Below are 25,885 nucleotides of genomic sequence, written 5' to 3' on the forward strand. Positions count from 1 at the left end.
CGCAACTTTAGTTTCGGTTAGACGGTGAAGACGTCGAGGTGAGTCTTTCTAAACACATTACACCTTATTTATGTCAATTCATTCAACCAAAACCGTCCTAAAGTCAACACGTTGGGAGAGAGAGGTTGTCATTAGCTGTATGGGTCTCTCCGAGGTCACATATTGTGCTTTAATGGTCAGTGTAAGACAGTAGTTCACAGATCTGGCTAGACATCTCACATGACGCTCGTCTGTCACAAGCGTCATGGCGCTACTTGTATCTGTTTTTTGAAAATTTAACATTTACAACCCGTACATCTACATAAACGTTCAGATTTCAAATATAAAGTCTTGACCCCACGGCCACGGATGTTACATGTTAAAGCGCCTGGGTGTAAATACCTGTATATTCCGTATTGTTCAATAAAAAGCATTTTAATCCGATTGCCGGCCATTTTCTATTTTCTCTTATTTTTTAATAATGTATCAGTGTGCTATACACCTCCCAACCGACAGGAGCGCGTAGTGGAAAGCATCTGAAGAAATCAGAGAAAATGGCTGGCGATCGGATTAAAAAGCTTTTTATTGAACAATACGGTTTTATTGAACAATAAGATACAGGTACTTAGACCATGCGCTTTAACTTGTAACATCCTTGGCGGGGGGGTCAGCACTTTATATTTGATATCTGAACGTTAATGTAGATGTACTGGTTGTAAATGTAAAATCTTCAAAAAACAGGAACAAGTAGCGCCAGGAACAAGTTCACTGTCATGACAGTCATGTTTCAGAGCTAGCTAGACATCATGAGATAGTATCATAATAACTGCCAGTGGTGGAAGTTAACTAATTGTATATTTACTCAAGTACTGTACTTAAGTACAATTTTGAGGTATTTTTTACTTTACTGGAGTATTTCCAATTTCCAATACTTTCACTTCTACTCCACATCTCGGATCCAAATATTGTACTTTTTACTCCTCTACAATTACTTGAAAACTTTAGTTACTAGTTACTTTGTAGTTTTTGATCATTATTACAAAACATACATTAACCTTCAGCCCTATACATTTCGGCCATTTGAAAATAGCCGATCTACGATGGTAGATCTGCTATTTTCTCAAGATTTGTATACATTTGAAACCTATGAAATGGGACATTCTGCATAATGAGTACTCTAAGTACATTTTGATACCAATACTTTTGTACTTTTACTCAAGTACATCTTTAATTCCAGACTTTTATTGCAGTATTGATACTTTTACTTAAATAATGTGAGTACACTGACAACTGCCTCATACAGAGTTAAGGAAAACAGCCACTAACCAGTACGAAGTTGTATTTTTATGGAGTTTATTGATATATATATGTCGGGCAAACTGCTTAAAAATGTAGCCAGCTATTCTTCATAAAAAAGTACTACATTAAAACCATATTCTTTTAAAACAAAAGAGGGGAAACATTTTTTAATGACAGTGAGTGATTGAATAAAACAGGCCTACTGTACGACTGTGTAATTATTAAAGCTATAAATGGATAGAGATGGAAAATTATCTCTTTGATGTGAGGACAAATTGCACCCAAAACCCATCTGTGATTGTGTTGTGTTGTGCACTTAGTGATGGAGCTAAGCTTTTGTCAGGCTAACTACATGATAAAAGAAAATGCTAAATCATTCTGAATGTTGTGTAGCTACCCACCATGCTACATGGGAAATGTAGTTCAGCTAGTAGATTAGAGATATTTATAGCTGCATGAGCCTATTGCCCTATGTGTTTATTTGTCATGACATAAAAGTCTCTAAAAGCTGAAATTGGGGAAAGTGTCGATGATGAAACATTAGCCTACAGTACCACAGCAAAGTTAACTGGGTCTGTAACTAACCAATCTGGGAACCCAGAGCCAGTGAGAATGAAAAGCAGCGCCCTCTGCTGTTTGTACTATCTCTCACTGGCTCTGGGACAATGGCGACGTAGAACCCGTGCGCAAAGGAAACCGGGGTTTTGGTCTGCCTTCAGCGTTCACTTCCGGTGGTGCCACTATGTTTTCATTCCCACTAACAATATTTCTACACGGATCACTAACACCACTTCTCCCAGAGAACATGGATCGTTTTGGTTATAAGCCTGCACTTGTTTCTATGATGAAAGAGTAAGTTAAAATGTGAATATCTTTCCGTGGTTTTGTCTGCTTCGCGGACGCTATTGTTAAATTAGTTTGGGTTTGTTTCGAGGGGGAAAGATCGACGGACACGTGAATCCCGCCCACTACACTTGATTGGGTAAAGCGCGGCCTGCTTCCTGATCTGAAGGCACGCCCACTTGTAGCCCAGTGCGTACATGTTATAACGAGCCTTCACGACAGATTCCAACGCAGAGCAGAATCTGTTCTTGAGAGATTAGTAACTAACTAATTCAGTTTCAACTCAACTTGGTCACAAGTTTACTAAAAAAAAAGACATGGGTTTCCAAGGCTACAAGTATACAAGCTCCTAACTTCTTGCAGTTTCAAGAAAATATGCCAAAGTGTAAATAACAGAGATGAAAACAAGGGAGTGAAGGGACACAAAGTCAGATTACAAGAAGACATGTATCAAATGTACAATATGAGATATGGTGTGTGTGGTCGAAACAGAAATACAATGTAGCAGAATATGCTTCTTGTGCAAGTAGAGAAACATTTGCAGCAGATATGATGGCAGTCAAATATGCAGTGTCATGGAGCTGATGTAACGTTATGTGTAGTTAACCGCTTAAAGGGATAGTTCACCCCCAAAACTTTTTTTTTCCTCTATTGATTAGTCACCCCATGGAGACTTGAATTCATGGATATATTTTTGTTTTTGTCGCATTCCTAAGCCAATAATTTGATGACCAGCGGACCGGTAGACAGCGGTTCGGGTAGGAGACACAATGTCATTTTGGGGGTGAACTCTCCCTTTTAAAGTGGCTTATTAGTTGACCGTGGTCCCCGAGGGGTCTGTACTTGGCCCCCCTCCTTTTCCCCCTCTACACCAAATCTCCTTGCCAAAAATAGCAGTTCTATTAGTGAGCTTGTAGATCTGCTATTTTCAAGGTCCAGTAAGTGATATTGTTTTGTTAGAATAAGTATTAAATAGCTCTATATTATGATAGTAATCATTGCTATGTGTTTGTTCAATAACAGGGGAATTTTCTCTCCAGCTCTTTAGTAAACAGAAAATAATTTCCCGCCCCTAAATGGGTTAAGAGCTGGAGAGATGGGTTAAGAACTTATTATATTCTATTTATATATATTTATATTCTTATTATAGAGCATTTAACCTTTTTACCCTTTAAGACCGGGAACGCATCTCTGTCATTGTAAGATTTCTATTCAAAAATAGCAGATCTACAAGCTCATAGCGCGGCACCGAGTGCCGCGCTATGAGCTTGTAGATCTGCTATTTTTTTTTTAATCGTGAAAATGTGTGCAAATCTTTGAATATCTCTATTTCTGTAGCGAACATTTTTAACTCTGTGACAACTTCTGGGGGTCCCTGGAACAAAATATTTTGAGATGGGGTTCGCGGCCAAGATTAATATAATTTAGGGTGTCCTTGACATGAAGAAGTTTGAGAACCACTGATTATAGCTACATATTATCTTTTTTTTTCAAAAAAAAAATAGGATTTTGAAGACATTAATGTAGAATCCCCCCAGAAGCAAAGATTTGAGTTAAAAATGTTTGCTTTAAAATATATATATATATTTTTTCAAAGATGTGCTCAAATTTTCGATTATTCAAAAATAGCAGATCTACAAGCTCATAGTGTGGCACTCGGTGCCGTGCTATGAGCTTGTAGATCGGCTATTTTTTAATAGCCAAATAAATCTTAAAATGACGCAGATGCGTTCTCGGTCTTAATGGGTTAACAAAAACAAATCTTTGTTTTAACCAAAAAATATCACTTTACACTAGTGTAGCAGTAGTGTCTCAGAGCCTCTGCCTGATGACCAAGGAATTCCCCCCTGGTCAAGGGGGAATTCCCCTTTAGACGAGTGGTTAAGATGTTGGCTTTCTACGCAAGAGACCTGAGTTCGAAACCCGGGCGTTACACTACCATGTCCAGTATATTAAAGATAACAGGTTAGAGAACACAATTTCATTGAGGTGTCATCTGTGTGCAGATGGAAGGAGCGGGTGATCCTCCAGAGATGGAAGAGGATTGTCAGGACCAGGGAGATACAACGGACGCCAAACCTGACCGCAGCGGAAGATTCCTGCTCTTTGGATGGTAAATTCCTTAAAAAAAACACACACACACACACACACACACACACACACACACACACACACACACACACACACACACACACACACACACACACACACACACACACACACACACACACACACACACACACACACACACACACACACACACACACACACACACACACACACACCCAGAGCAGCATGACCCGAAAACGGTGTCCTGAGACCTTTCACACCCGACTTAAAAGGAGAAATGTTTAGTTGTCAACTCAATAAGCTCAGATAATCCAATGTCCTATTAAAGATATTTTACATTGACATGGTGCAGTCAGATAGTCCTGAGCATAGGATAGTATGAGACAGTTATAAAAGAGGCTGCATATACAGTAAGTGTAACACAGCCTATTTTACTTGTCGGCTTTTTGAAAATAGCAAATCTACAAGCTGTGTACAAGCTCATGTGTTGTGAACTTGTAGGTCTGCTTTAGTTTTTTGTGTAACGGTAGTATAAATTAAGCATGACAAGTCATTATCAGAATCAGCTTTGTCACAAGTTTACAGAAGTAAAAAAGTTAGATCATTTTTGTGAAAGGCGATCAAACAAGTTATCGACATATTTAGACATGGTACCTGAGATAAGGTATAAAGGTGCGTGAGAATAGCAGCAGATGTATACTGTGCATGATATACTTATGGACGTTAGTTAAGGTGCTAAAAAAAACACAAAAGTCAGTGGCCCTCATTTATCAACGCGGTGCAGCCCAAATAATGGGCGTACGGTGAGATCACCGCACCTTTCGGCATTTATCAATATATCCTGACATGGGCTTCATCCTACCGTAAGCTGAAATCTCACGTCTGGTCGAGACCAGTTGTTGACGTTGGCTGCACCCGTTTATTCCATTCTAGACCTGCGGAGCAACATTGTCTGACTGTCTGACAGGCATCTGGACACATAATCCACTCCCAAATGTATATCTACACTAATAAATAATCCCTGTGAAAATATAACATTTTATAAAGTAATTTAAACAAACTGCTTTAACAGTCATTCAGTTGCATTGGCTATCTTAAAATAGCAGATCTGCAAGCTAAAAAACGGGTCGCATCACGACGCGTTGTGAGCTTGTAGATCTGCTATTTTCAAAATATACAGCGCTTCTGCGAGCGCATTTTCGGGACTCCCGACGATCTTTTCATGGACAGTGAGGTGTACAAACTTACAGCAGCTTGTCCTATGTTATGGAGTTACTGTATGTCATAGAGAGTTTTGAAGACTACAACCTGGCTGTGTTAAGGATATAAACCCGACGCTCCAATCTCTTATTAACGTGGCGGGACGGAATCACTGCCGCCAGTCCGAGTCTCACGGGGAATATCCTACATGACTGCTTGTGCACTGCTCGGTATGGGTTAAATAAATTAATATACAAACGTATTCCATTCATGGCGATGTGATTGGTATCATAATATGTCATTCATGTAGGCTACAAGCCTACGTGACAAAGATTGTACCGCTACGGTACGGATTACATGAGAAACACAGCTGGGCGGGCGTGTGCGTGTGTGAGAGAGAGAGAGAGAGGGGCATGTGCGTGTGCGTGTGCGTGTGTGGCGAGGCGATTGGGGGAAACTCTTTCTTATTGGCTTTTGATGTTGTTGGTCGTATTCTGGTTCTTCTTCATGTCGTAAAATCGGGGCGTTTTGAGAATATTTAAGGGCGTGTTATTTAAATGACGCTCGTTTTCAGACGTGAGATTTATCAAAGCTCCGACCTGATGTACGCCAGGATTGGCTGTGTAGGATTCGTTGATAAATGTGACTTCGACGTTGGTGTACGGCCGAATATATGGAAAAATATAAGCAGGTTTATACGCTCCGTTGATAAATGAGGGCCAGTGTGTTGTACTTGGGATTAGGGTGCAAAAGGTCCAGCGAGCATGGAGCAGATGTATTCCCTCACCAGGTTCTCAACGCATTTGCTGACTATCGGGGTGAGAGCGACAGGTCTCTGCAGTCATTCAGGCATGTCACTTTGGCCTTTTTACATTGCTGTGACAAAACCCTAGCCAGTATATACCTTATCTTTTCTCTACTTCACTTACTCATCCGCTTAATGTCGCCATCAATCTGCAGATTTGACAAAAAGGCTGCATTATATTGGCCAGAGTGTGGCTGCAACCTTCTCTTCCTCTCGTACCCTCTGTCACTCTCCCTCGAATCTTCCGGTGACCTTATTGGCATCGTAACCTTTGGTTTTTGACCCGTGTTTGTGGTTTTAATTATTTTTTTACCACAAAGATGACAGGATGACAGAAACACTGCTCTGTGCACTGAAGTGAACGTGTGCATGTCTTGTCACGCCAGGGGGAGCAGTGAACTGCTGCATCCTGCGGGTGTGCTGTTGTGCTCTGACTGGAGCAGACAGCAGACAGCTCTGTCTGCATATCATCCACCTATGACATTGGGCTCACGAAGCGCTATACTGTAGTGCCAATTAATTACCGGCGCTACAATTTCAAAAAAATTGTTTGGCAAGAAGCATTATGCAACACCAGTACCACAGGAAAATAATATGAAATTATTTTTTCTTTTCTTAAAGCATTATTATTTGTGGCTGAGCGAGCAATTGAAAGGCGCGTTGTTCTGGCCATTTATAAGATCTATCCCTTTTAAATAATAGTAGGATAGGATGGTAGGATATACAGTAGGTACTAGGATAGTAGCTCTACTGACCGGGTTCGATCCCGGGCACTGCCAACTCAGTGAGTAGCACGGCTTCGGTGTGGCAACTCGTGCAGTAAGTTCTGGGAGCTGATGTTGCGCTCCACCTCAGCAATCCATCGCTCCGGGGTCTAGTGTATTGAAATGGGGATAGACTCCCCTCTTATTGTTGATACCGAGTACCAATAATAAACATCTCCAACCCACTTAGTTACTTACTTTGGATAGTAGGATAGGATTTCAAGGGGGCAACAGTGTTAAGCTAAAATGTGATTAACTACTTAAAACCCTGTATGGACCGGAGTCCCCCAGGGGTCTATGTTAGGCCCCCTCCTGTTTTCCCTCTACACTAAATATCATCCATAATACATCATCATCTTCAAGCTCACAACGTGTCACATTGTGAGCTTGTAGATTGGCTATTTTCTGCATTTTTTAAAAACATTTTGAGAAACTAAAATAGAACAAGAAATGACACAGTCATCCCGCACTTGTAGTTTTCTTTCCGTGATCCCACACTCCAAAAATGGAGTGGGAATGCAAGGCAGACGATCCAAAACAAACGCCCAGACATAATGTGCTCGTATGTCAATAATGTAAACATCCTTATTTGTGGTGAATGGCCTGAATACTTTGCACTGTTTACCCCATCTGAAGAAAAGCAGAATAATATTACTATCCAAAATAAATGAGAAGATATTTTATTAATTCTACTGTTTCACTTACAAACGTGGGCTATTTTAGGCGTATGTTCCCCCAGAATAGGCTTAGTTTGTTGATCATCCCTGCGTGCTGATAAAAATGTGTATCATCATTGTCACAATACGATTATTATCATCACAATATGGATATCAGGGTACTTTGTCAAGGACATAGCGATATCTTATTTTGTCAAAATCGCCCCGCCCTATCGTGATGGGACTAGTGGTATCGTGAGTCCTAGTGCCCAGCTACATGATTGATACTTAGTAACCAAATGGACCCATATGGGCCTGTAACTCCCATATGGGTCTGTAGAGAGTGTACAAATGAAACTAAATGGACCTGTATGGATCTGTAACCCATACAGGTTACGGGGCTCCGTGGGCCTTTGGCATACCAAACTGGGGGTCCCTGAAATACATTTTTATTTTTTATTTTTTTTGAGAAGCACAGCTGTACAGAATGTATGTGTGTGTGTGTGTGTGTGTGTGTAGGTATGGAGGGATTGTGTGTCTGTCAGCAAGCAGCAGGGGCAGTGCGTTGCACTGTGTGACCTCAGCACAGCGGAGGGGTGCAGGGGCCATGCTTGAATAGGCCTTTAGAAAGCTCTGGGTGGGTTTGGGTGTGTGGGGGCGAGCTCTGCTGACTCAGGGGCCTCTCGGCGTGCCGCCCCCCCCCCCGACCTCCGGCGAGCACGCCGACCCAATCCAGTCTCCATCCAGCACAACAGAGAGCATGTCAGGATCCTAGCACACAGCCCCCCTCTCAAAAAAAAAAAAAAATTACCCCCAAACCGAGAAGACGAAGAAAGGAGAGACGAGAGCAAGGCGTTTCAGATGCAGAGTGGCGTAGCGCTGAATGATGAACCCAGGTAAGAGATGTTGGGCTGCCTCCCCTCCCCGTTCCCTCCCACCCGCCACCAGATCCCCCTTCCCACACAGCGCCCAACCCCACTGTGCCACCGAGTTGGGCGCTTTGCCCGCCCGCAGTTGACTGGTAGGGTGGCACAATTTGGGAAAGGTGGGGTGGGGGGGGGGTTGGAGGGGGGGGGGTAGGCGGTAAAGTTCTAGATCACATGTTGATCAGAGTATGGCCTGGGTTGGCTGTGTGTGTGTGTGTGTGTGTGTGTGTGTGTGTTTGTGTTTGTGCGTTTGTGTGCATTGTTCCGATGCTTGGGTAACCTGATGACTAGGCCCTTCTGGAAGCAGCGTGGATATTGTGAGCGCCCAATGGGCCCGCTGTGGCTTACCTATCTGGATGGCTCCTTTAAAGAATGGAAATATGACAGGTCGGTGAGAATTGCCACTCGTGAAAGATTTCCTCTTGTCGCTGGATATACTTTTTTTTTCGATTTGCCCAATGATTTTTTTTTTTTTATATGTTTATGAGAAACATGTTATAGCTTCACCTCGTTCCCGGACAGTGGATTACCTTGTGACCCGTTTGGCCATGACCTTAATGCTACATTTGAAAATGTATGTGCTCTTTGGGCTCTGAGTAAGTGGTTTCAGGGCTGTTTTTTATACACTTAAAGTTGAGTTTGTCTTATTGTCGGAAGTCGAAAGTCGAATATGTGTCTTTGAAATTCATCTTGTGTACTCTAAACGTCCTTACACACAAGAACATCTTTTTGTGCGTGTGTGTGATAAATTTGCCCGAAAATACGATGTTTTAAAGTAGTTATTTGTGTCATGAGTATATCCACACGGAATGGGAATATTACCTTTGAAACAACATCGTTTTTTCATTGTGAATAAAACCATCAACCTGTGTGAATGACGCATCATCTATATGATTTGATTTGATTTGAAATATTCACATTTTCAGATCCTTTATACGATCACGGTGTTCAAAGACCTTAAGAGTGAAAGATTTGATGGAATTTTGAACACCATCTCTTACGTGCTTCAGCCTTTACTTCATTACGAAGCTTTCATTACTTGTAGGCCGCTCTCCTTTTGTTTTTAATTTGTTTTAAGAGATTATATTGGTTTTAACATATGTACATTTTACAGTACATACTTCTATTACACTGGCTTTGTTTGATGATTGTTAATGGTGGTGCTGTTATTTTATCATCCTTTAATAACATTGCTCTGTCTTATCCTGTGTTTTTGTGTGAACAATCTATTTACTTCCATTCTATGACAAAATACACCAATTTTCACTTCAAGTGATTCACTTGAAGTCAAAGTGAAGTGAAGTGTGTAAGTAATACGGTAACAGTTGCATTGTAGTGGAAATTGTACTGAATATCATGAATTGTATTGATCTGTTAGGGGAAATTGTGTCTGACAGGAACAAAATATAGATACATAAATAGAGCTTTAACTATTGATTTGCTTCTTAGCGATTATCCTATTACTTTTTCGATTAATTGAAAGATCGATGGATCAACAAATCGCCTTTTTTTCTTCAAATGATCGACTTAATTTATTAATCTGATTAACCACTTAAACCCTATGTTATACTTTGTAGAACAACAGTAGGAAGATACCGATCTACAAGCTCGCAATTCGACACGTTGTGTGCTTGTAGATCTGCTATTTTTTGCTATTTTGGAACGATTATTTTATTCAAATCGATAACTTTTTACAGTTGATTAAATCGGTTAGTCTGATCAGCTGCTGCACCTCTACTTTGACTTGAAGAAAACATTAACTTTTCTCTCGATGTTTGTGTGTGTGCGTGTGTCTGTGTGTATGTGTGTATGTATGTGCACGTGCACTTGGTCAGTAAGAAGAATAAGGATGGCCAGCCGCGGGAGCAGGATTACTCTTCTGAAAGCCATTACCGAATTGTTTCACCAACATTCCAGTATAAGATGAGCCACCAGCGTGTGGGCAAGTGCATCATCATCAACAACAAAAACTTTGATGAGAAGACGGGTAAGATGGCCGACAACCTTATAGAGCAGTGCACAACACATGACATCTAGAGTTTGAACTCATTAAAGGAGTAGTTCACCCAAAAAATTACTTATTTTCTATCAATTACACACCCCATGAAGCATTGAATTCATGGAGATTCTTTAGTTTTTGTGGAATTCCTAAGCCAATAATTAGATTTCGGGCGGAAAGCTGCTAATGTATCCAGTAGAGACTCAAAGGAGTCTCTTTTTGTCTCCTACCGGAAATACACCCGGTCATCAAATGATTGGCTCAGGAATGCGTCAAAAACAAAAAGAATCCATGAATTCAAGGCTTCATGGGGTGTGTAATTGATAGAAAAGAAAAAAAACTATTTCTTTCAGACCTGAGGCAGATTCTACAAATGCCTTCTAAATCAGTGGTTCTCAAACTTTTTCGTACCAAAGGACCCCCCAAATTGATATATATTTGGCCGCGGACCCCCATCTGAAAAGGTTTTGTGCCAGGAACCCGCAGAAGAGAAGATTTTGTGTAATTAAAAAAAAAAAAGTATTCAAGATTTTTCAAACGCTTTCAAGATTTAAAAAAAATGGCAGATTTGACAGGACCGTGGTCCTGTGGGACCACGGTCAGCTAAGTATATAATGTTTGAAGTGGTTACATTTGGATTTTACTGTTTGGCTTCCAAAGTGGTGTCCTGGAATGGTTACCAGGCGGTGTCGTAGTTTTAACTCTTATAGAAATTTAGGAAACATCACTTGATAATAATATAAAAATCTGGACCTGAGGGCCAACTGATATCCAATAGGGGTGCCCCTCCGAAATTACTTAGATAAGTGTGTTAACCCCTCAGATTTCCTGTAACGTTTTGAAGAATTTAGGGTGCCAGTAATAGGACATTAATACTGTACATACGGGTGACAAATTAAAGGCAAAACCTGAATAAATTGAGTCGAGAAACATTTTCCATTCAAACTTACTTGGTATGCGTGGCACTGCTTGCCATGCACCAGGTATACTCACAGTAAATCACATCACACTGAAATAAGATCAAATGTAACGTACTGGACAGAGGCTCCTCGTGAGCATAGATACATAGTCCAGTGTTGATTTCGTCGACTAAAACTATGACGAAAAATGTTCGTCGACTACCTTTTTTTCACTGATGAAAACGAAATAAAAATGAAATAAAAACTAAGCTACGATTTGTAAAATGTTAGTGAGGGACTAGTGGAGAGGAGATCCAGTAGAACTAAAAGACAAGTCATTTTATGTTTGGTTGCGCTTGGGTGTTGCGTCTAGCCTGACACTCAGCCTGAATTTTCATTTCGTTTCACTCCATTATTCAGTCTGAAAGCCCTCTCAATGCAGCGGAGTTCTGAGATGGGGGCGTGGCCAAAGTGGGACTCCACTATGAACCAACGCGATTGGTTCATACTGGATTGTCCCGATCCCGATTCGTCGTACAGATTTTCAACCGAGAAACACCCGCCTTCGAAAGCGTCACCAGACCCTGAATGCTAGGCAAAGGATTCAGGGGGTGGAGCCAGGCTATGTTGCGTCCTGAAAATAACAAGATCTACAAGCTCACAACGCGCGTTGTGAGCTTGTGTAAAATCAGCCATTACGACGCCATCAAGGCTCGCCAAAATAATTTTTAGTCGACTAAATCAACTGTATTTAGTCGACTTTAATCTTATGATATTTACTCGACTAAAACTAGACAAAAAATAAAACATTTCAAATAACTAAAATATGACTAAATAGAATTTTATTCCAAAGACTATGACTAAAACTAAATCAAAATTTGCTGTCAAAATCAACACTGATACACTGATTGATTGGGGGCAAGCCGTGCCTCCTAAGGCATGTATGCCCCATGTATGTCTCCACTATTAAAACCATCATAATTCGCTGAATTCTCAACCGATTTTCAAGCGGTTTAATTTGGCTTGGTGACATATGTCAGACATGTAGTTGTTATGATATAGTAGGATACTTGGTTAACCCATTTAGACCTGAGGCCGATTCTAAAGACGCCTTCTAAATCCTGACAAAAACCCTGAAAAAAATAATTTTTTATTCAAATAAAAAGGGAAAAAAAAGAATGTTGCTATATACTGTATACAGCAACAACGACCCCAAAAGGGGTTCCCGGATTGAAAGGTATAGTTACGTATTGGTGTTCCAGGTCGAAATGGGTTAAATTAAAAATGTGTGCTTTCATACCAAAGCACATTATCTTACGTAGATTATTTCTTTTTGTCTCAGGTACTTTAACAGTTACAACTCGTATATATTTCTTGCAGTGAAGTTGTGGCACGTTGCCCCTGCCAATATGGCGACAACGCTGACGTACAGCCGGGTGTCCAGTGCAGCTCTTGAGCAGCGGCACATACACAACTTGTCTCATGATTGGACCTGGAAAAATCTTTGAGATGACAAAGCTCCACTAGAGGCTCTTCCACCGTTGACAGTGAATCACTGTTAAAATCACTGGAAGTTAAAATGGTGTGATGTGTCATGCAACCTAAATCCATACAAAGTAATTAATTAAATTAAATTATACACACATAGTTAAGTTACACATATGTTTTATGGTACATGTATTGATACACGTTTTGAATTTTTAATGGTTGGTTGGTTGGTTGATTGATTGATCTTTACTGACAATGCTTACCTATGCATAAACATATTTATGTGTACATATCAGTCAAAAGGTTAAAACATAAAAAGGCTCAATAGCGTATTTCCATTGTGGCCCTTTGATTATGATTTCATTGATTTCATTATGATGGTGTATGTACCGTTGTAAGTCACAACTGTCAGTTCTCAATCGATCTCTATTTCACCTACTGTAACTTTATAAAGTACAGATAAAATAGTTTCTGGTAACATTTTAGTTAAGAAATAGGTCATGCAGTTGATCAAGATTGATACATTTCACATTTACAATGGTGTTATGTTATCACTTCATAGTAACCAACAACACAAATGTGTTTTAACAACAGACTTCCATCTCCTGTCCTCAACACTCCTTCACTCCTTAACTATCGGCACCCTCTGCTGGTTGGATGCTGTAACGTTGTACGCTGTAGATAAAGCCACAATAGACAGGTTTAGCCAGAGAAGACAAACCTCAGTGAAACTCTAATAGACCAATTATTTGTTTACTAACATTGAGACTGGACGCACAGGTGATTGTTTCATGCAATCAATTACCAACATATTGTTTCGGGGAGCGCTGGTTTCAGTTCATTCAACCTCTTGTGTGTTGGCTAGTGAGGCGCTTCCTAGCGAGACATGACAGAATGGGTTTCATTTGGTGCTGGCCTGCGCGCGCATACTGGTTCTTATCAGTGTGACGTCGTCTGTTAAGGGGTCAATTGACAAAACATATATAAAGCAGGGTACATGGACCTGTTAACATAAACAGTAAAATCCTCAGTGTTAAGTTGCTTGAGAGTGTACGAATGGACCCTTACAGTCTCAAAGTTATTTTTACGATGCCACATTTCTATGATTGTAACTATAGATTATTTTCTTAGCTATTATTCTTTGGATAATTATTAGATTAATGGAATAATTTAATGTATATATCTTTTTTTTTGTTATTCATCAATGAATCGACAGGAGAAATTTCAAATTGATTTTTATATAATCGAATAAATCAATTAGTCGGATTTTATTGTAAGACATATTTTATGCTTTGCCTTGCAATGGTGTTAGGAAAAAATAGCTCATCTATTTTAGCTATTTTCCTGAATGTGAAAAAACAACAACAAACAACATTTATAATTTCTGGCCAAAATGAGTGTTTTTATTATGTGCACTTTGTTATGCATTGCTTTATTTGTATATATAATTGATTAAATCTATTAGTTCGATCAACTGTTGCACCCCTACACACACGTACATTTCAGACTCATTATTGTGTATCTATCATACAGGGATGAACGTCCGCAACGGCACGGACAGAGACGCAGGCGAGCTCTTCAAGTGCTTCAAGAGCCTGGGCTTTGACGTGTGCATCTACAACGACCAGACCTGTGAGAAGATGGAGCGTCTCCTCAAAGATGGTGAGTCCTGGATCGCTCACAAACACAGGCCTACACACTGGAAGCCGACCAGGGGAGACAAAAGGAAAGGAGAGGGAAATATAAAGAGGATTGACTTTTATAAAATTACAAAAAAACAAATAATAATCGTGATTACAATATTATAGAAATAATCAGGATCATAATTTTAGTTATAATCCTGCAGCCTTAAATATGACGGTTCAAGACATGATAACTGATAAACTAAATAGTTAATGTCCTAATTGACCCATTGCCAGACTTCTGATTGGTCCCTGTGACTCCCTGACCGACCAACCAGCAAGCTCCTTGCTGGTTTTGTGAAATATAGCCATTACCTTTTGCATACAATGTAGTAGTCTTTATTTTTTCCTCAGCATTTATCATTGTACTATCATTTGCATATGAAGTACTTAGCATAGATTCAATTCAGTTCACGTAAACTTATTTTTTTAAGCTTACCTGAATTGAAGTAATTCAATCTTAATTTATTATACATTTACCATTCACAAGGCAATAAAAAAAAAAAAATTGCCATTGCCAATCAAAAGTATTTAGGGCGGTCCTTCATATTGGAGGGGGGACATGATTGGTTTCCAAAGCAGTGGGCGTAGGTTTGTTAGCGGCTGTAACAAAGATTACGTCTACATTACATTTAGAAGACGTAAAGATGTATTGGTAAGTGTAGATATCTGATCGTCTGGCATTGTGATTTACCATTTGTTAAAAACACCATGCTGATTTGTGAAGTCAGAATAGGATTTCTATGTATGCACTGATGTTCACTTGAGTGAGTGCATGTGGTAGGTCGTATAGGTTTTTGACGGGCGATTATGCAGTGTGTTCTCTTCTCTGTGCATCAAATTGTGCTGCTTGGACCGGTACCTTTTCCCCATGCTGATGCCGAAGGCAAGGTTGATGCCGAAGGCAACCGTCTGTGTACTAGGTTGATGTAGCTGTGTTTTCAAACATTTCAGATGAAATGTTTAATGATCACATTGTAAAATGCTACATTCAATCTGACACTTTCGTCACGGTAAACCATTTATTGCATGACGGCGGTGTGGCTCTGCTCCCGTGATACTACAGATGATGACTCACACTCTGAGATCACAAACCCCCCCCTGAAGCAGAGCCTAAAGATGAGAGTTATTACGTGGACATGACGACACCATTTGAACTCTTCATGGGGCATAACTTAACCCATTAAGACTGGGAACGCATCTGTGTCATTTAAGATTTCTTTGGCTTTTCAAAAATAGCAGATCTACAAGCTCATACTGCGGCACTCGGTGCTGCGCTATGAGCTTGTAGATCTGCTATTTTTGAATCACCAAAGAAATCTTAAAATGGCACAGATGCGTTCTCGGGCTTAATGGATTAAATAGACCGCCTTGGATAGATTGAACCATCAGGATGTTTGTGGGTGTATATGTACCTGTAATTGGAGGATGAATGAGCACCAGCTTAACTTCCGTGCCTGCCCGAACTACCGTGATGCTTGATTTACGACATTTATTTGTGAGAACCACATTAGCCAGGGAGCTAGGTAGTGAGTATTCTTGTTTTCTTTATTGTAGCTAAAACTGGAGAACATGAATAGGTCATTTGTACAAAACCAGTAATGCCTTTTTGAAGTCTCATTTTACCATGATTCTGGGTCCTTCTGGTTCTACACAGTACCTCGGCAGCTATAGCCGAGTGGGTAGAAACTAGACCGTCTGGCCTCTGAAAAGGTTGCCGGGTCACGCTCTGCTCAGTCCCTGAGCATGAGTCCCCTGAGCAAGACGCTTAACCCCCTAACAGCTCCCCAACCGAGCGCTCATCTGAGCACTGGTTTTGTGTGTGTTTATGTGTGTGTTGGGTTAGCCTCGCAGGAAGACCACAGTGACAGCTCGTGTTTCGCCTGTATCCTTTTGAGCCACGGCGAGGAGGGTATGATATACGGCACGGACGGCGCCATGCCCATCAAGACCATGACCTCGCTGTTCAGAGGGGACATGTGCAAGAGCTTAGTGGGCAAGCCAAAACTCTTCTTCATCCAGGTATGCATTTACAGACACGTGGCCCGTTTTATGTGTCCGGTTCTGGCTGTTTTCTTACGGAGACTGGGCTTTTTGAAAAAGGACATTTATGCTTGTTGATTGTTCGTGCAGATGCATTACTGGCGGTAATGTCTGATTTTTAAGTTTTCAGCTCACTACTGTGAGCCAAGCAGAAAACAAAAGACAACACAACCAAGTTTTACCGTGGCACTAAATGGCTGTTAATAGTATAAAATTAATCGAACCACTTAAACCTTCTATACTTAGTTGACCGGCTCCCCCAGGGCTCTCTCCTTTTTCCCCCTATACAACAAATCTTTTAGCTGAAAATAGCCAATCTACAAGCTTTAAGATTGGCTCTTTTCGCCAAATGTTTGCCCCAGAACAGGGACTAGCTAGGGTTCAAGTGGTTAAATAAAGGCTGTATTATTGATTTCACATGCATAATGTCCTCTTTCAGACTGCCACGTCGACACGAATGGAACACATTTCATATCTCTACTTTTAAATGTTCAATTCTTAATTGCCTCACCAGGTCATCGTTGAGAAAGCTACTCAGGATCTCAGTGAAATGTCATTTCATTTGCTCCACCAGGCTTGCCGCGGTTCCGAGTTCGACGATGGTATACAGACAGATTCGGGACCCCCGAACGATACCCTCGAGACGGACGCTAATCCCCGGCATAAAATCCCTGTAGAGGCAGATTTCCTCTTTGCCTACTCGACCGTGCCAGGTAAAGGTCACAGCGCGCACCTGTCAGTTCCACGAAACATTTGTCTCGTTTGCAAGGTAGATTAGGATTGTCTGATTACAGTAACAAGCATAGGATACATCCTTGCCAAGATCCTTGATTTGGTGAAAGTTTGTTGAAAAACAGGGAGATTTATTGGCTGAGTAGGATATCCTATAAGGCTGTCCTGGTAGGCCAATGACCCTTAAGTCTGGTTATTTCAACCACATAAGCTCTATTTCATATACTAGGCCTATCTTACATAGTATATGATATCTTACTTTAGCTTCATGAATGTACCAAAGTACCCATCATCATTTTTTTTTCATCACTAGAAAGTATTCCACTTGCAAGGAAGTATGACATTTTTGACACCACTAAACCCTCACCGGGGTATATGCATCTTAAAAATCACGTTGGGGCAATTAAAAAGGATGAAATGATGTATAGAAGTTGCTGCTATAACATCTCCTGCCACAAGGTGGCCGCAGTGCACCTAGCTGATTTTCACACGATGACAAAAATGTGACTGCCATAGATAAAAGAAGGAATTTCACACTTTCATTCACGCAATGTATCTTGGGATAGTATTCTAGACTCTGAATTGGAAGTGTGAATCACTGTATTTAACATTCAGAGTCTGTGTTTTTACATTTAATTGATTCCATAAGCTGTAGTTCCAAAACGGGTGGGTCAAACTAAGCTACCAGTATCTCATGCTATGAATCTCTCAAAAAGACCAGTGTTTGTTATGGTGGGCCACATATGAATGAATGTATGAATATGATATGTGTCTGATCACTTGAGTTAGCTTCAGCATGCACTCTGCCATTGCTAGTTCAGTACCCCAGCGAGTTGCTCAGTCCCGTCAATGAAAAAAAAAAGGTTTTACAATGAATTAATTATAATCATAAAGAGGTAGGCCTAATAAACAATAATCAGCATGCATAATAAACATGTGTTGTTCATCTCCTTATAGGCCTATTTGTCTACAGGCCAGTAATACAATTATGTAGGTTTACTGTTATCAGGCTGAGAGTTCTAATTCCATCTGCTTCTTGTACAGTTCTCTCTTTTTGGTGCCAGCCGTGCGAAAAGGCAGCAATGATATTACTCCGCAGTCAGAGGGTGTGCATAGTGCTGTCACGATTACGACATTAACCCAATTAAGACCTGAGGCCGATTCTACAAATGCCTTCTAAGTCAGCAGTTCTCACACTTTCAAGATTAAAAAAACAAACAAAAATAGTAGATGTACTGTAGCAGCTCATGCTTTCTTTTAATGGGTTAAGTTGACGATTAATTGTCACACAAATAATTGTGATTAACGATGTAGTTGTGTTTTTGGCATTGAACATTGGAACTTAAGCATAAAAACTTAATTTATGTTTGCCTTTTAGGCTTCGTAATAACAAATTGCACAGGGCAGATATGACAAATAACGTAAATATACAAAGAAATTGCTGGCACATTTAATAATTTAATAATTAAAAAAATATGTAAAAATAGCAGCTGCGTTGTAAGCTTGTTGATCTGCTATTTTTGGAAAACCTTTGAAAATGTTTCAACATGGAAACGATTATGATGATTATGCTAAATAATTGCGATTATCACAAATAATTGCAATTATCTAAAATAATTGTGAATAGGCGATTATGTAATAATTGTGACAGGCCTAGGTGTGCTCTGTTTTTTGTCTTTGGTCCTGCTATAAAAGCCAGGTTAAAGGGATAGTTCAACCCCAAAATGACATTTTTCTATCGATTAGTCACCCCATGGAGACTTGAATTCATGGATACTTTTTTGTTTTTGTCGCATTCCTAAGCCAATAATTTGATGACCTGCGGACCGGTAGGCAGCGGTTTCGGTAGGAGACACAAAGAAGACTCTTTGTGTGTCCTACCGGAACCGCTGCCAGTCATCAAATTATTGGCTTAGGAATGCGACGAAAACAAAAAAAATATCCATGGGGTGAGTAATTGATAGAAAAAAAAGTCATTAAGGTTGTGGCTGAAACGGTTAGGCCACGGCCAATACAGGGACATGACTGCTGCAGCAGTGTTGTTACCGTTGTCTGTGGTTTTGGTCCACAGGCCCAGAGTTTACATACCTAGGAGTAGTAATGGAAAGACCAGATTGAATCAGTGGGTAAGAAGACAAAACAAAGAGTCTATTTCCTTCGCCATCTGAGATCTTTTGGTGCTAGTAGACAGATTCTTCTTTTGTTTTTCACTTCTGTTATTATGAGTGTTCTGCAGTACTGTAGTACCACCTGGTATGGATGTCTGTCTGTAGCTTTAAAATCACAACTGCTGCAACAAGTGAACATTTGTTCAAAGATTGTTGGACAACCACTTCAGAGGCTCTATACATCTACGTATAATAACAGTATGATAAGGTTGGCAAGGAATATCACTTCAAACACTAGCCATGCTTTGTATGGAGAATATAGGTTGCTGCCTTCAGGAAGGAGATACGGTGTTCCTACATACAATAAGGTCAAACTGAAGAGGTCCTTTGTCCATCAGACGACATTGAGGCTTAATCAGGAGTTATAGGCCAGGGGTAGGCTGAGTGGTGGACATTGCTCTTGTCTTTGCATGTCTTTATGTATGTATTTTGTTGTTTTCTTGTGTCATGTCAAATGTGTGTACTGTTATATGTTGCATACATGGCTGTTGGGTCGCAAGACAAATTTCAGTGCAAACTGACACTAAAGTATTATCGTATCGTATGTTTATTCTCATCGAAGTGCTGTCTGCTTGGGCTCCACATTGCACAATTTATAAATCAGTTTCAGCATTGACATCTCAATGTGCACGTGCAATAGTGAGATCGCAAAGGATGCAGTGTAGCTAAGGCAAGTTGGGTCACATTGTACAATTTTACTGCTTGATGGAAAGAAAACTAAATGCAACACATTTGCATTTCCATGACTAATCTGGAAGAAATAATTGAATGATTTCTTGGTAGCTGGTCTTGCACATTTTGCATTCATTGAGGCGTCGTTAACCAGATTATTGAAAAAAACAAATTTCACACTCTAAAATCACACTAATCATTGCAACAGTGATATATTCTTTAAACATTTAGCTACTAAAGTTATTCTTTAAACATTTAGCTACTGAAGTTAGATCTGAAGAAATCATATCATTTTTTATATCGCCATATATATTTAAAAAAAACTAAAACGTTGCAATTTCAATTATTTCCAATATCATTCAGCTCTAATGTCTGCTATGGCTTTCATAACTGGTCTGGAGCAATTTAGACAATCCACTCAGGTGTCATGACGTGGACCGCCAGGAACATGTATTGTATGGTGTCACCTTAACTGACGACCACAGTTGTCACTGGATAGCTGCCTGCTGTCAACAGCAGCACTGTTGCTCTTGTCTAAATGTATTGTGAAATTCTGGAATGCCTGTTTTAGAAAAGTAATTAACATTCAGGCAGTCTAGACTCTAAAGCTTTGATCACGTTCTTAAACAACTTTCTTCCCACTGTGTGGAAACGGAGCATTTCTTTTGCTGATCCTGTACATCACAGCACATTTTTGTGGGGGCGACAAATAATGAAAATAAAAAAGTGTGAAGGTGTTTTTGTTATGTTGTATTAGCACACCTGAGAAATGTGCCTTGACGTATGGCTTACTGCTAATTGACTTTAGGAAAGAAATTACTTCACTTTATTCATTGATGTCATTACTGCACTTAGTACCTTTTAGTTTGCTGTGTGTCACTGAATGAATGAATGAATGAATGCTACTTGAGTGTTATAGCGGTTTGAGTCTAGTTTGTTGTGGCCGTGTACTTGTGAGAGTACTGTACATGGGATGTGTGTTCCATCGTTCCAAACCCCATTCATTTTTCCACATAGTGATTTCCAAAAAATATTTATATAAATTATTTTAGAAAAATTAATGGAGTCTGGCACGATGGAACCAGAAAATGGCCGCCACTGCTATGCCCTATAGTGTTCAGTATTAGAAATGATTTGGTGCATTCGTTCAGGGTATTACGTGTGTAGTGTTCAGTATAAGAAGTGACATGGTGTATTTTTCAGGGTGCTAGTACTATAGTGTTCAGTATAAGAAGTGACATGGTGTATTTTTCAGGGTACTACTCTTGGAGGAACCCCGGCCGGGGCTCCTGGTTCGTCCAGGCGCTCTGCAACGTCCTCAACGAGTTCGGGAAGCAGCTGGAGATCATGCAGATCCTGACCAGGGTCAACTACATGGTGGCCACCAGCTTCGAGTCCTGGTCCGAAGACCCGCGCTTCAGTGAGAAGAAGCAGATCCCATGCGTGGTGTCCATGCTGACCAAAGAGCTGTACTTCAACTGACCGCCCAGCTGACCCACACTGTGACCACACTTAAAAGCTCATTTAGACTTGGTCGCGTGTCCCTTTGCTTCGACAGAAATGATGAAGTTTCATCGGGAAAAAAAACAAGGGTCGTGCGATTTAAGTATAAATTACCTGACTGACTGACTGACTGACTGAAGCGCAATACATGGTCCTTCCGACGTCCAAGCCTTTTTTTTCTTCAGAAAAGGAGTTAACTACATTCTGACGCCATTCAAAACTTCTGATAGCTTTGAATTGGACGCTCCTGCACTCCCAGATGTCTGAACGAGTTCAAAAAGTCAGTCTGAAACAGACGTTTTTTCCAAAGTTGAAAGGAGCATGTATTGAACTGAACTGACTGAATGGCTGACTGACTGAACAGACTGACTCACTGACTGACTGTTAAAGGCGCTGACTAAAGCGGTCCAAATATTCAGGGATGATGAGCCCGGTGGGACGTTGCACCTTTTGGGCATGTATGCCATTTTGCATGTCTGAGCTGGGCCCAAACCTCCGAGCTTCTCCAAGAGAATAAGAATCTTTACAGTGGCACTCCGCGTTCATGTGTTGATGATGATTACCTGCCTCTCCTTCAGGTTATTCCTTGGAATAATGGCGTCACATTTGATCTGATCTTTGTCGACAGGCAATGTGAAATATCCATGTTATTCCGCCGACCCGGAAAAGTTGCTGCCATTTTTTCGTGGGTTCGGGGAATCGTATCTGAAAATGGCTTCCTCCTTCTTCCAGCATTGACAGTCGACTTTTTGGAAAGAATTTGTACAGGATTCTAGTGAGCAAGGCTCACCTCATAGTGTCCTCGCAGCAAATTTTGAATTGACTTCTGACCCCCAAAAACTGAATCCACATTGTTCTGAGTCTCTCCAGCAAGTAATCCGAGAGGAGTCTCAAGGACAGATTTGCACAGATATTACTTGAACAGTATTCTGCTATTGTCATAGCGTACAAACCAAACGGCAACATACTTTTATATGTTGTTAGAGCGCTGCCATCGTGAGTGAATGCTGTCTGACTTGATAATAACGACATGCAGCCTGTACTAATAATAATTGCTCTGTAGGATGCACTACTAAATGTTGGGGTACTTTGCTTTGAGGGAAACCGAATATGAAGTCCTGTCAGGCACACTCTGTAAGGAATATCGAATAGCTGGAAAAGTGATCAGGTCATTTTTAGCTATGGCCGTTTTGATGTTTTTCTTTTCTTTTCTTTTCTTTTTCAACTGTCATTGGTCAAAAGAACAACAACATTAAGAGACTCGGTCTCACTCCTATGAGCAAACGAACCTGCCATAGGCTCACACAGTCTCACTGTTAATACACACACGCACACCACGTAGCCGCCCGCTGCTCTCCTCAGGTTCCTTCATGAGCGGACCAAACTTAACCAGTGGCTAAGAAAGTAGCAATCACAACACTTTGAGTCCTAGAATATAAGTAGTCCACTCCATAAAAGCAACAATAATTTGACATTTTGACTGTTTTCTTGAGAAGCATAGACTACATTAATCTGCAGTGTTCAAGATTACAAGTCGGTGTATTTGCACATAACAAAAACAATGTACTTGTCTTTATTACAAAGAAAAGTCTTGTGAATTTCCTCTTTGTATTAAAGGAATGCATACACCCAAAAAATGACTTATTTTCTATCAATTACTCACCGCATGAAACAGTTTAGTCAAATAATAATATTGGATTATTGTCTCAGGAATTCGACCCAAAAAAGAAATCCATGTATTCAAGGCTTCATTGGGGTGAGTAATTGATCATTTTTAGGGGTTAAGTATTCCTTTTAAACTTAAAATGCCTCACAGTAGCTACTGCACTTGGCGTTCCTAAAGATGTTGGAACATTGGGGGAAATCTAATATCATGGTGGGAACCTCATATGTCCAAAACTGTTACTTTTCAGGATAAAAATTCTGAAAGAAAAAAAAGTAGCAGATCCACAAGCTCAAAACGCGTCGCTTCGTGCCGCGTTTCGCGCTTGTGGATCTGCTACTTTTGATACTTTCGTGTGACCCTGTAGTATGATCAAGTCGGGTGTTCATTTACAAAAAAAAAACACGAAAAGAATATGGAGATAGGAGGTTTCTGCCCGACGTCAACGATATGCTGGATAAGTTGGGATTGTGGCCTAAAGCACAAATGACCACAGGGTTTCACTGTATATCAGTGTGATAGATGTCAGTTTCTACCATTATGCCACAGCAAGAGAACCCTAGCAATGTCTTTCCATTGCTAAATGCACTCCAAAGGATTGTTTGCATCGATTATCTAAAACCAAACTAATGAAACAAAAACAAAACAAAACAAAAAAACATGAAAAGTTAGATTTATTTAATTTGCTTGCTTTAATTTATTCATACTTTTGGCAGATTTGTTCACATTGCCAAAGCTAAAACAAAAGAAACAAAAAAAAAGAATGTGATAAATATTCGGAGTAAACCAAAAACACATCTTTTTTTTTTAGTTCATGATTTGGTAAGTCTTGTTAATAACGTCATCTGATTGAAAATGTACACAAAAGGTTACAAGTTTAATAATCATAGACTTGCTGAGGGCCATTATAATACACACAGATTGTTTTCTGCCATTAACACTTTGCGTTTTTGTCCCGTAGTCGTGATGTGTCTTGTCTGTCAATCACGGAGGCAGCTATTACTGGTAGTGACAAAGTCTGAGCATTCACTGTTTCTCAACGCCGGGTTCGGGGACCACCGGGAGGTCCAAATGGACCCTTAACGGGTATGTAACTCTGAGAGTGTACAAATTCCATGTATACACTCTCAGAGTTAAAGAAGCACTTAGTACAGTGTCGATTGGGGTTTGAGTATAGCTTAGCTCAGCGAATCTCGAAAATAGCCACAAAATAAAAGCTGAATGGTTAATGAGCCCGCCTAGGATTCCGGAGGCCCCAGGTACTATTCCAGCCATCAGCAACGTGCCGAAGTGTCCCTGAGCAAGACTCAGCTTAACCCCCAACTGCTCCCCCTCTGCGCTCCTCTGTGGGCAGCACTCAGCTGGGGGAAGCTGAAAACTGAAGTTCCCCTACATGGTGTCAAAAAGTGTTTAACTGTTCCTCATTTTTCCGGGGACCTCCTGGAACCCACTCAAGGACCCCCGGGGGACCCCGGAACCCCACTTTGAGAACTAGTGCGTTAGGCCACGGAACCCCATTCGATACCATACGTTTTACTCTGGGAACCAACCTTATCTACATTGTAGAATCCTCTGTGTTAATTTAACTCTGACGCACAGACCCGTAATGGGGTCCATTTGGACCCCATGGTGGTCCCCGGACCCGACATTGAGAACCAGTGCACTATACGCATCCACGCCGCACACGCCCACGTCGCTGCATACACAGTCTGCATTATCCACATGACTGCATGGTGTCAGGCTACGTCGGGTATGAAGTTAGGTGCTAGCTTGAATTTCTTTGCTATTTTTCCTTTTTTTCAGTCTTTGTACTTTTTTTGAATCATCAGTCTTTTCTTTTTTTATTATTATCTCCAACACTTACACTCTATTTCTCAGTGCTCAGTTCTCTCTGGTTGAAGCCTAATTCATACTTTGTTGTACGACTGTGTCGCTCACAAAAACGGATCTTTTCGACGGAAAAACGTGATGTATCGTGTGACACATCCATTTTTTCCCCTCCCCCGGCGATACGATGAAGTATAACTTAAGCCTTAACATTTTACATATTGTAGCTGTATACAACACACACAACTCTTGAATCCTCTCAATGCATGGATCTCTTTATCGGTGATGTAGTGCCCAACCTGTACTTAAAGGACTGTTTTGCTCCACTTGTTTTGGAATGGAATTGAAGGGAAAACAAATTTTATTTTTAGAGGTAAAATTTTTTAATGCTTTTCCGGTGTTAAATGCTATTGTCCTCAGGAATATATTTGAAAAGATTTGGATAAATGAATGGAAGAAATAAACTATAATCTGGCCCCACTTTTGAATCTGGGGCGATAACATTGTTTAAATTACTTAAAGATCAGAGGAATGCTTATGTAAACCTTATTTTATTGTATTAAACATCAAGAATTGTGTAATGAGTTGTGAGTGTGGTTCTTTTTTTGTCACCTTTCCTTGTATATATCTAAATATGAAGCAATAAGCACCATCTTCATCAGGTAAA

At 40.4% G+C, this 25,885-nt stretch overlaps 1 protein-coding gene across 4 annotated transcripts; it reads left to right on the plus strand.

Moving 5' to 3' along the window:
- casp7 (caspase 7, apoptosis-related cysteine peptidase) lies at positions 1 to 25,799 on the plus strand. 4 transcript variants are annotated; one of them, XR_013934808.1, is made up of 8 exons: positions 1 to 38; positions 4,128 to 4,234; positions 10,378 to 10,529; positions 14,462 to 14,590; positions 16,457 to 16,632; positions 17,228 to 17,366; positions 21,481 to 24,650; positions 24,991 to 25,799. XR_013934808.1 is itself a non-coding variant. In XM_080454633.1 (7 exons), exons 2-7 carry the CDS (start codon positions 4,128 to 4,130, stop codon positions 21,705 to 21,707), a joined length of 930 nt encoding a protein of 309 aa, XP_080310759.1. In that variant the 5' UTR covers positions 1 to 38; the 3' UTR covers positions 21,708 to 25,799. The 4 variants fall into 4 exon arrangements, 3 of the variants coding, with proteins under 3 accessions (XP_080310759.1, XP_080310760.1, XP_080310761.1); XM_080454633.1 differs by having other exon boundaries at positions 21,481 to 25,799; XM_080454634.1 differs by lacking the exon at positions 1 to 38 and adding an exon at positions 1,376 to 1,395 and having other exon boundaries at positions 21,481 to 25,799.
- The last annotated feature ends 86 nt before the right edge of the window (positions 25,800 to 25,885 follow it).

Source organism: Gymnoscopelus braueri (genome assembly GCF_963280865.1).
Source record: "Gymnoscopelus braueri genome assembly, chromosome: 17".
In the NCBI taxonomy this organism is placed as follows: domain Eukaryota; kingdom Metazoa; phylum Chordata; class Actinopteri; order Myctophiformes; family Myctophidae; genus Gymnoscopelus; species Gymnoscopelus braueri.